Source organism: Danio rerio, chromosome 1 (assembly GCF_052040795.2).
Source record: "Danio rerio strain M-AB ecotype USA chromosome 1, GRCz13ab, whole genome shotgun sequence".
Classification (NCBI taxonomy): domain Eukaryota; kingdom Metazoa; phylum Chordata; class Actinopteri; order Cypriniformes; family Danionidae; genus Danio; species Danio rerio.
Genome location: NC_141021.1, coordinates 35,935,341 through 35,947,635, shown reverse-complemented (window position 1 = coordinate 35,947,635; position 12,295 = coordinate 35,935,341). Strand labels below are relative to the sequence as shown.

Below are 12,295 nucleotides of genomic sequence, written 5' to 3'. Positions count from 1 at the left end.
ACAAGTGGTCACAGTGTGTGCTCTCTAAACTGTCTGCTTGTTGCATCCCTCTAAAAAAAAATTTTAACAAAACACCACCTTTTTTGCTATGACAAAGCAGGTTGTTCATATTTCTTATTGTTATAGTTGCTATATTAATTACTGTTAAATAAATAAATTACTTAGTGAATCAATGCAAATTCACATTTAAACCATATTTGTTCTCCAAAAAAAGATTATAATATATATATATATGTTTATTTTTATTTTATTTATTTATTTATTTTTTTATTGTGTTTATTTTGTTATTGAGTGCAATGCACGCAGCACATTTTAACATATTTCTCTAATTGCCACTTCCAGATGTGTGGGCGCCATACTGCTGACAATGTATTTCAAAGCAAGGAACAAAGAAGAACTTCACCTCGTGTACTGGGGCTTCTTTAGCAGCATGAAAATGACTGATCCAGAAATATCATGCATAATTTGTGCAAAATTTATCTACAGATTTTGCATGTTGTTCTGCCCACATATGTTAGTAATAACAGTTTAATCTGGATGTAATCTTTTTGTAAACAAGATCTATTCCAAGAAACACATTCGCCCCCTGAGATACTGTAAACGCAAGCAGATTATCCATGTGCATATTAAATATGCCAGTATGTGCACACTGCATATAGGCTGCAGGGATAAACATCTAGGCAAATAAGGATAAATATCATAATAAGGATAAATATCAAGACAGCAGCGGCCATCTGTGAGACATGCACATGGAGTTTTGGGCCCGTTGTAAAGCTCAGTGTCTAATATTCCACTGCTGCCCTCTAGTGCCGTATGTTTGACAATAGCTCTTCTCTGCACAGGCAAATGTGAATACAGTCTGAGCTGTACAGGATGAAATGCCAACTGCCAACTTCTTCAATGCATTTATTCATCACTGGTTTTGGTCAAGCATTCTTCTACTAAAGGGATGTTAAATTCAAAATGGAAAAATAGATTTTATATAATAGAAAAAACTGAAAGTGGTTTAGTTTTAGAGAATGGAAATTCAAGCAATGAATTATATTACTGTAAAAAAAAAATGCTTTTCGTTATTCTCATTTTTGACCCACCACAAATTACATTTTGACAAATAAATAAATAAATAAATAAATAATAGAAATAATAATAGAAGAGTGGTCAGGTCAATATGTGATGCTGGTGGAGGAAAACGTTTCCCGACATGTCTGACTTAATAATATTTAGATCTGGTGACTGTGGAACTTCCTTTTTATGAGACTTGTGGAGCTGCGCATCGATGGATTTGCTCTTCAGTGTTTGGACTTTCAGCAGTGAAGTTTAAACCACACTGCACTGAACTTCAATTGGACTACAACTTACTAGAACTTCTATGTTAAGCTGCTTTTTTTCACATTCTACATTGTAAAAGCGCTATATAAATAAGCATGAATTGAACAATGTTCATCAAACCACTCTGTCACCAGTCTTGCTGTGTGTATTGGTGCATTATCATCGTGATGCACGCACCGTCTTCAGGATACAATGTTTTAACTATTGGGTGTACATGGTCCTCGAGAATGGTACGTCAGTCCTTGGCAGTGACATGCCCATCTAACACAACTATTGGGCCTAGGGGATGCCATGATATTGCAGCAACAGTCTGGGTGGTGTGCTTCTTTGAGGCTTCTCCACACAGTAACTCTCCCGAATGTGGCAATGACAGTGAAGGTGGACTCATTAGAGAAAAATACATGTTTTACATTGTCCACAGCCCAAGATTTTCGCTGCTGGCACTACTGGAACTGACTTCGTATTGGCATGATTGATCAAAGGTATCAGACTGTTCGGCATGGTAGTTAAAAACCACATGTAATTGGCAATTCAGGAACCCCTCCAGCCTTCGATAGATTTTAACGAGTCAATCACTCTGTCATTGTGAAAAATCTTTTTCAAAAGCATTTTAAGTTTAGAATTGTAGTATCACAAAGTATATTCATTCATTCATTCAATTTCTTTTAGGCTTGGTCCCATTATTGATGTGGGGTCGCCACAGCGGAATGAACCGCCAACTTATCGAACTTATGTTTTAAGTAACGGATGCCCTTCCAGCTGCAACCCATCACTGGGAAAACACCCATCCGCACTTAATCACACACATACACTACGGCCAATTTAGCTTAACCAATTCACTTATAGCGCATGTCTATGGACTTGTGGGGGAAACCGGACCACCTGGAGGAGTCTCACGCGAACACAGGGAGAACATACAAACTCCACACAGAAATGCCAACTGACCCAGCCGAGGCTTGAACCATTGACCTTCTTGCTGTGAGGGGATTGTGCTACCCACTGTGCCACCCTTATAAAGTATTTACAGTACTATGAAGTTTTCTAACTGGTGTATGACTCATGATTAACTGTTATATTGTGTTGTCTATTTTATGTGGCCCATGGCTTTAGGAGGCATGGCTTTAATATTATTATTATTAAATACATATATTAATAGGAAAATAAGATAATTTTGCTTTACATCTTTGTGGATGCCCTGCAGTAACTTACAAACTTGCAGTATACAGCCTTCTCGTTGAAATCTCTGGTGTAAAATGTTCTGCAGTAGATAAATGTAGTGCAGTCTTACCCTGCCAGCATTTCAAAGATGAGCACACCCAGAGCCCACCAGTCCACAGCTCGCCCATGACCTTTACTCTGAATCACCTCTGGGGCCAAATACTCAGGAGTGCCGCACAGAGTCCATGTCCTTGAAAATAAGAAAGAATGAATGCATTAGCAATGGAAAGAAAGAGAGCACAAAATCCCACAGGGCTTCCAAGCCTTAGACTCTAGGATAAAAACCTGGAAATAAAGTGAATGTTTTAAGACTTTGAAGCTAAAATGATATCTATGACATGTTCGCCCCAAAAATGAAAGATCTGTCATCCCTCACTCATGCAGGTTTGCCTCAAGTACCAACAAACCTGTTTGATATTCTTTCATATGAAGACTCCAAATTGCAATTTAGTACTTACATCATATGCAAGGTTGGTTTGAAATGACTATATACATTAACAATGACCATGTTTAATTAAAATGTCAGACTCTCTTGCTGTTATTAAACATATCCACATGATCAGACATCCACAAATCGAGCTGGATAACATTGATCCATAGTTTTATCCAATATTGAGTTCACGCCAGGATGACAGTCATTAGTCAGGTAATGATGAGAAATTAGAGATGACTGTAGTTAACCATTAACTGCTGACTGAAAGAATGTTGACTAATTAGAAGTAAATCAATAAAAAAGAAACTTAAGCATTTTTATGTTTTCAAAGATAAACAATCAGCTTGGTCTGTAAAACTAAGCATATCAGTAAAAATTGAGTGTTAAAAACCTTAAATACTCTACAACAATTTTTTTTTCCCCTATATTCACAAATGTAAAATTTGCTTACTAAACAATTGTTAAAAAAAAAAAAAAAAAGTACTTCAACTACATTGCACTTTTTTTTTTGCATGTGGCAACTTAATTTCAAACCATGGTTTGTACCAATTTGGAGAATTTTCAAAAGTGCTCAATAGCCAATATACAGTTAAAGTCAGAAATATTAGTCCCCCTTAGAATTTTTCTTTTTCTTTTTTAAATATTTCCCAAATGATTTTAAAGAGCAAGGACATTTTCACAGTATGTCATTTTTTCTTAAGAAAGTCTTATTTGTTTTATTTCAGCTAGAATTAAAGCAGTTTTTATTTTTTTAAAAACCATTTTAGGGTCAAAATTATTAGCCCCTTTAAGCTATATATATATATATATATATATATATATATATATATATATATATATATATATATATATATATATATATATATATATATATATATATATATATATATATATATATATATATATACTTTAACTGACTTTAACTGTACACTGAGAAGTATGTCTGACTTGAATTTGTTAAGCATTTACATCATGGGTCACCAATCCTGGTCCTGGAGGCCCGGTGTCCCTGCAGGGTTTAGCTCTATCTTGCCTCAACACACCTGCCTGTATGTTTTAAGTATACCTAGTTAGACCTTGATTAGCTTGTTCAGGTGTGTTTGATTAGGGTTGGAGCTAAAATCTGCTGGACACCGGCCCTTCAGGAACAAGTTTGGTGACCACTGATTTACATCCAACGGTGAAATAATGTTATGAATATGTCACAAAACTATGCAATCGCTGGGTTTTGTCCTGCTGTAGTCATAGTCAACACAACAGTAATATTGCTGCAAAAAAACTTTAGTTTTTGTTGGAATTTGTGGCCATTTTCTTTTTTTTAACTGTTTATTACTTTTTTCCCCACTTTAATTCACGTAAAACATCATGTAGCATATAAAGTGGATATCATTTAATTATGTTTTCTTGAAGTGCTGCAGGTGTGTGATGTGACAATGTGTATTCACCATTTTTACTGTGTAAGCTACATTTAAATCTAAATTTCTAAAAATAAAGACACTAGGATTGGGTCGATAGTCGATGCTATTATCTATCGCCGATGACCGATAGACGTCACGATGCTGTGCCGGCATCGCGATCCTTCGCCCCGCCCATGTTGCAGCAACAACCCGCACAAAAAAAATAAATAAATAAATAAAATAAACAAATAAAACACACACTTAGGCCCCATTTACACTAATACGTCTTAGTTTTAAAATGGCATTTTAGAATAAAGACGACTTTTGTCCACACTGGCATTTTATCTAGCATTTCTAAAAAGATCTCAGTCCACACTTTACCACTGTTTATATATATATATATGGCACACAGTGAGGTGTAATTACAGTGCACATAGTGACAGCTGGCTATCTGAACAGGATTGTATCGGCTGGTCTAGGGTAGAGACAGTATATCAGTATATCCACTTCAAGCCAAGGATACTTATGAGCGTAACTGTATATTGAGCTAGAAGGCAGAGTGAAAGCCCGCTACACTGTGTTTTATTTGTAGTAGAGGGTTTCTGATTACACGGAGTAGCAGCAGCTTCATGGGGTGAAATGACAAATCTGTGTTTGTTTGGGGCCAAGGGGCCGGTCGATAAATGAGTCTGTTGACCTGTCCTTCAGCAAACGGCTGCCCTTTGCTTCTCTGTCTGGACATGGTTTTCTAACAGAATTATAAAACTGTATCTGTTGAAACCAGAATGTCAATTAGGAAAGAATGAGATATATGCAAAAAAAGGTTTTAGGTTCTGATCTGGTTCCCATAGAAATACTTGTAACCTGCCAACAGAAAGAAGAAAACACAAGTGATACACCAGAGACTATATATATATCTGGGGTAACCTTATGGCTCAGCACTTGCCCCACTTTTATTCTTAAATATATAACCTCACTAGTGCATGTTAAAGCTTATACAACAATAACAGTGAACTTGCATAAAGGGAGTCTGGAACAGCTTGATTGCATGTCTCTCACATTATTTCCGTTCCTTCTTTTTCTTGCTCTCCATTTCAGTTTCTTTCTTTATCTTTCTCTGCTCAGCTGTCTGGCTTTAGTTCTACTCTCTGTAATATAGAGGATTAGTCTTTCCTGTGTTAACTGAAGCCTCTCAGTGTCAGTTCACAACAGCATTCAAATACACTGCATTTCATGTGACATGCTTTTCAATTGGCTCTGATGATTTATGTTTACACTAATTATATCAGACTGCACGCTAATGGGAGCTGTGATGAAACTGATCCTGTTATCAAGATCAGTTCCTGAAATTAAGAACAGCACACCTGATGACTCACTTAAAGGTGCTGTATGTAAGTGTTTGACTCTCTAAAGCATAACAATGCCATTATATGTTTGCAGATATTTAAGGAACAGGCTTAGTAAACATTCTTGTTTATCTGAAAAACAATGCTGAAGTAAGATATTTTGCTTTGAAAATGTGCTGGAACATTGTCTTTGTTTTGGTTCTTTAAACCTGCCCACTGCCAGTTTAGCCAATTATATTTCAGCACCGTGGGTTGCTTTTGTGGAAAACCATGTATTTCTTTCAGTCATTCATTTAATCAGGAAGGCTCTCAAAGCATGTGTCCGTGACCGAAATGTGACCTCCTGTGAACAATAGCAGACTCCGAAATGAAACGCAGATTCAGAGATCCACATGAGTTTATTAATTAGTAAATAATATAAATATTACAACTGTAAACATTAGGTAATCAGGTTACATTGTAACCCTGTGTCCTGACAACATGCTACGCAATAAGATTTGCAGTAATAAGCAATTTGGCTGTTAACACCAGACAAAACACGACAGGAATTTAATACAGCCATTCAAAAGCACAGAATAAGCACTCACTTACGAAATAGTAATGCTTATAATCTAATTAATACATATTAAACCTCTTTAACATTATTAAATGTGTTTTTTTAATCATCGATAATTAATGGTTTAGGGCTGCTCCGATCGATCGGCCGAAAATTACATTTAATGACTCGATCGGTACCCACCAATCTGGCTGATCACAGGGGTTTGATTAGTTAATAATATAACTTCTTTTAATATACTTATTGCAATAAACAGTAGTTTATAGACCTATTACCTTTTAGTAAAGAAGCAGTGATTTATGGGTATGCAGTTTAACTTCTTATACTGTGTTCACACCAGACGCGATACAGGCAGATTAATCGTGCTATTCGCACATAAATAGACCCCTGAACATTTTGAGTTTACTCGCTTCATTCACCTTCAAATTCACTTCACAACAGACGCAGATGTGCATAATGAGCAGGGCTTCTGTCTGCCCAGTCACTTTAGATTCATTGCTAAATGGCTAACATGTATTTTTTTTGATAGAATAGCTGTTTATGTACTTCAGAAAGCCTGCTAAACAGTGTCGATTCGTTTGGAGCTGTGCCTGAGCCCACTAGATCCATTCTGAGGTGCACTCAGATGATGGAAGCTGTCTGCAGTGCTTTTTTTAACTGAGCCGAGTCCAGTTTGATGAACTGTTGTCCGGTGTCGGCATGAGGATTTCCCTAGGGACACCAACAGGCGCTATGTCATAATCACTGCCCTACAAGAGATGCGGATTGGTTAACGCGGCACGAATGTCTGCTGAAGTTCAGACTTCCAACTTGAGCGATTCACAGGTCAATATCGTGTTATTCGCGCCACCTCATTCCCTCATATCGCGCCAGAGGATGTCTAATCGCATCTTTGCATTGACTTAACATGTAAAATACTCACACTTGGCGCTTCTTCCGCGTCTGGTGTGAACGCAGCATTATGCATCAAATATGCGCTCCAAATATTTTTTTGATTGAGACATTATTCTTTCATCATTCGCAATGTTTCCAAATTGCATTGTTTGTCATTTTTTTATGACCAATTTTTATATCTGTGTCATTTTATTATATGTAATTATAATTTCTATAATTATAAGATTGAAGCATTAGAATCGGTACTCAGTATCGGCTGATCACCGAGACAAAGAATCGGTACTCAGTATTGGCTGCAAAAATAGTTATTGGAGCATCTCTAGTTGGTTTGCATTATTTCACAGTTCTAAAGTACAATTTCAAATGGTTTATTTTATATTCAAGATCTTAAGTGAACTATCTGCTGCTGCTTTTAGTAGTATGGCAATAAATGTCACGAAAATGGCATTCGAACTCACATTATTAGCATTTAATGCTGAATAATGCACATGAGGTGTACCTGAGGTGTACCTTTCACCTGTGAGAAATAGAAGTCTTTTCTAATGTATCAATTTGAGATGTTGGTTAGGACAAAAACCCGGAAAATATAACAATATGGACAATATTCCACAACAAACAACTTAAATCAGCCTTTTAGACTTGAGCCTCACTCCTGTTGATGTCATCAACCTAGTAACCTGCGCTTGCATTTGTTTTTATCCAGGAATACAATACCTAGTTCAACCTCTGGGTGTCAAACTTACATACTGCACCTATGTTCATCCGTATGCCTATTCTTGGGTGTGTATGTGTGTGTGTGTGTGTGTGTGTGTGTGTGTATCTGAACAAGGGTAGAAAAGTAAGCCTGTCAGTCTGTTGTATTTAACTGTTACTCTGTGCTCTGACGGCTGACGAGTTTGACATTGCTGTAACAACTGTGTAAACATCTCAAAACCCAGTCAGATTTTTTTTTTCAAAAAGCACCTTTAGAATGTCAACACTGTTGTGCTGAAGGTGCCTTTTCTCATAATTCCCTTTTATGCTTTTTTGTTTTGATTGGCCACTTGAAGCTGTGCCTCCTTCGCCCCCAAACACAACCACAATAAGAGCCCTGCAATACATCAGCGACTGTGACACAATAATAAGCCCTCATCTTCAGCAGATGCTCTGACATGATGACAAAAGAATAACAGATGAAAAATGCCCTAATGCTATCTAAAGGAAAATAGGAAAAAAGCTTGGTGCCTGATCTGGGACAAGATATCCAAAGCTTCTAGCATTCTTGTCCTCATATAACAACACAAGCAGCTCAAATGGCCATTGATCAAGGCAAAAGGGAAATATCACAGTCTGTTATGGCAAATGTATTTACAGCCACCAGATGGCAATGTTGCCACATGACAAACTATGCAGACGTTTTCTATTCCAACTGGAAAAGCCAAAGCTGTTGCTTGGAGGGACAGTTGTCTTCTCTATTGGACCAGAGGCTCTGCTTTTAGTTTCTATATGTGGGTCACTTGCATATCAGCCAGACTACCATCGTTGAGGGCTCCTTCCTCATGCGCAGAGAACAGAATCATAACCCATTATGCTTCCACATCAGAGGGGTCATGGCTTGCTCTGAAAAAAGCAATGCGGTACTTTAAACTGCAGACGAATATGCACCATACAAACACACAACTATATTTATTCACATATATATATATATATATATATATATATATATTTTTTTTATATTTGAATGATACTATAACAAGGCACAACCAGAGGAATTTTCAATTTCTGCAAGGTTACTCTAAAATTGCTTCATCCATACCGTTCTTATGCAGAATTAATAATGCTGGGTTGATGGATGCTCTGGGGGCCAAACAAAGCTGCCTTTTTTGTTAAAGAGGCACATGTATTAGACTGCTTTAATACCCGCAGTAAAGCAATTCTTTATGTCTTTTGTACAGGGAGTCACACTGTTTGAGTAAAGAGTAAACAAAGCAATTCAGTCAGATGTTTTGAAGGACAAAGAGTGATGTGAGCCTGTTCTGCATTATTAATATTACAGATCAAACTTCACAAAATGCTAAACTGACTTTGATCATGTATAGATTTTTTAAGGTTTAGCAATGTAGGTGCAATGGTTCACATTTAAAGGGGTAGGTAAACCACATATGTGACCCTGGAAAACAAAACCAGAAGTTTCCTTTTGTTTTTTGTTTGTGGATTTATCCATCACATGACAGCTGAATAAGATTCCCAATTACATATTCTTTGTTAGAATATAACAATATTTAACTAAGATACAACTATTTAAAATCTGTAACCTGAAGGTAAAAAAAAAAAAATCCCCTATATAGTTGAATAAATTAAGTACTTAGCAATGCATACTGCTAATAAAAATATTTTATATATTTATAGTAGGACATTTAGTGAATATTTATGAAACAAGCCAGCAGGGAATATAAGAATTGACCATGTTCTGATTTTTGTTTTCTGTTGAATACATTTCTAAAGGAGAAGTTGACATGACATTGTACCAGATTTTGGTAAAACCCTAAACAATTCAACCATAAAGATGAAACAAAACATGATTAATAACAATGGAATGACACGAGGAAAAAGTACTAAACTAATGAAATGTACTTATTATTTTTGGGGTAATGAGAGCTTCAATAAGCCTCTTGTATGCAAGGTCCTGTTTACATTAATACGTTTTAGTTTTAAAACACATACATTTTGCTACGGTTACGCCTTCCGCCCTCACTTTGCAAGAGTTTTTGAGCACTGAAAACTAAGCTCTTTGAAAATGCTGAAGAGGCGGTTTTCAATTTAAAACGCTGCTGCTCTGTGTCCGTGGGAATGGGGAAAAACGGAGACATCTGATTGGAGTTTTTCTCAATATTAAGTGCACAAAGTTCAGTCTTGCACACTGTTTCCTTAAGTCCAGACTTCGCAAGTTTGATATGGAAAACAAACTCCAGAGGACACATCGGGTAAATCTTCAAAGGGAACAGTGTAGGCTACTTTACTGCCTATTTTCACTTAGATATTAACTTAACGAACACTAAAAATGTTGAGGTGTCATATAGCTGCATATTTATATGACTGTCATCTTAACTGTATGCATAATTAATAAAAAAAACTGAGCCAATAACAACTGCCTCTTTCCATTTTCTTAGACAATTAAGAAACACACCCTGTCTCTTTTGCTGAATATTCAGTTTTAAGGTCAGTAAGTTCATGGCAAATATAATATAACAAATTAATATGGTTCTAATCTGAAATAATTTACCTTGTTGATTCATAATTTATAACTGCAAGTCAAAACTTTGAGAGTCAATGAGTGAGTAGAAGAAGAAAAAAAGAAAAATATGGGCACAACCAAATAAGCACATGTGGCTCCTGACGATAAATTGAGACTTTATGAAGCAAAAAGTTTAGTCTGTGCAAGAAACATAACATTATTTACAACATAATTACCTCTTTCCCAAAGTCATGGCAAATGGTCCTGAACAAGTTCACAGCTATCTGCAGCACAAGCTTTCAGCTGCATATGTGCTCAGGACTATTTGTAAAAGCTGTGAATTAAAGTAATAATGCTGCTTATTGGACAGATCATTGTTTTGCTTCATTATGATTTTTGACTTTCTAAGAGCAAGCAGACAATGTTTTTATGAACCACCAAGAACAGTTTCAGCTAAAAACCTGCCTTAATAATTCACTGAGAAAAAGAAGCTGAAGCAAGACTTTCTTCTTGAATGAACAATCTCTTTTTATTTGACAATGAAAACACGGCGAATGCTAAAATGCCATGGAATTAAGGTAAACGTCTAGAGCATGCCTAATGCTAAAATCAATTTAAATCATCAAAGAAACTCACTTCAGATAACTGCACTCCATCTCTCTCTTACCTTGGTTTATGTACTTAAAAATAACTTCAAAAGATTTCACAAAATCAACAGACCTATTTAGGAGTGCGTTAAGGAGTAATGAGTATACTTCAGTGTACCAATATATCATCCGAGAAGACATCAACAGCAGACAGAAAAAGTGTGAATTCTGCAGTCAAATTCCATCATGTCTGTTAGACTAGGAATGTGCCAATGACATTTTTAGAGATTAAATATAAGAATGTGCAACTGTCTGCAATGCCAATCTTTCACAGCATTTTTTTCTGATTCTTAAGCACTTTGACAAGAAAAGTTGGACATATTCTTGATACTAAAATAAAAAGCATGTATAAACACATGTCTATTTACTAGTGCTATTGAAGTTAATTAATGGGATTAATTAGGAAATTCATTCATTCATACATTTTTTTCGTCTTAGTCCCTTATTTATCAGGGGTTTCCACAGCGGAATAAACTGCCAACTAAGATTGTGCGGTTTGGGGAAAATATCGAATTGTGATTTTTCTGACAGATATTGCGATTGAGATTTGATTTGTAATTACATTTTTAATTCAAGCTTCCGGTCAATAATCTGTAATCCGTGGCAACAATTCTGCGACCGCTCTTAAAAATGACCTGTTTTTGTTTGGTGTCTTTGACTTTGAAACCAAAATTTTCTCATATTACCAATGTCCTTTTTTTCTTTGATATTAATTTGTCTATTACTGCTTCAGAAGCAGCAGATGCCATTATCCCAATTGTCCGCACTTTCCCTATGTTTTTTTTTTTGTTTTTTTGTGGGCGTTCTGCAATTCCGCGGTTGCGCAATTCAGATTGGGCAGAACAAAAGTGTGCTCACTCAATTGTCTAGTAAGACTATCACACACAAACGACAGTCACGCACTTGCTCTAGGCTGGGAAAATTAAGTAATACATATATATTTCATATCACAGCTTCTTGCAATTAGTTAATCGCGACGTTTTAAATTGGGATAACGATTCGATTTCAATTAAACACAAAGACCTACTGCCAACTATTCCAGCATGTGTTTTAAACAGTGGATGCCCTTTCTTGCAATCCAGTACTGAGAAACACACACACACACACACACACACACACACACACACCCCCCCCCCCCCCCCCCCCACACACACACACACACACACACACACACACACACACACACACACACTATAGCCAATTTTGTTTACTTAATTCACCTATACCTATTTATAAAAAAAATCAGGAAGGTGTTTAGCTT

At 36.3% G+C, this 12,295-nt stretch overlaps 1 protein-coding gene across 2 annotated transcripts in view; it reads right to left on the bottom strand.

Annotated features, from left to right (window-relative positions):
- The window catches only part of prkx (protein kinase X-linked), a 62,337-nt gene that overhangs the window by 24,123 nt on the left and 25,919 nt on the right, over positions 1-12,295 (bottom strand). Inside the window, exon 4 of one of the 2 annotated variants that reach the window (XR_015476661.1) lies at positions 2,554-2,737. Coding sequence is in view for 1 of the 2 variants with exons in the window: in XM_087237322.1 (XP_087093448.1) it covers positions 2,618-2,737 (120 nt within the window). In the remaining variant the exon portion in view is untranslated. The remainder of the gene's footprint in view (positions 1-2,553; positions 2,738-12,295) is intronic. The other variant, XM_087237322.1, reaches the window with a different exon arrangement.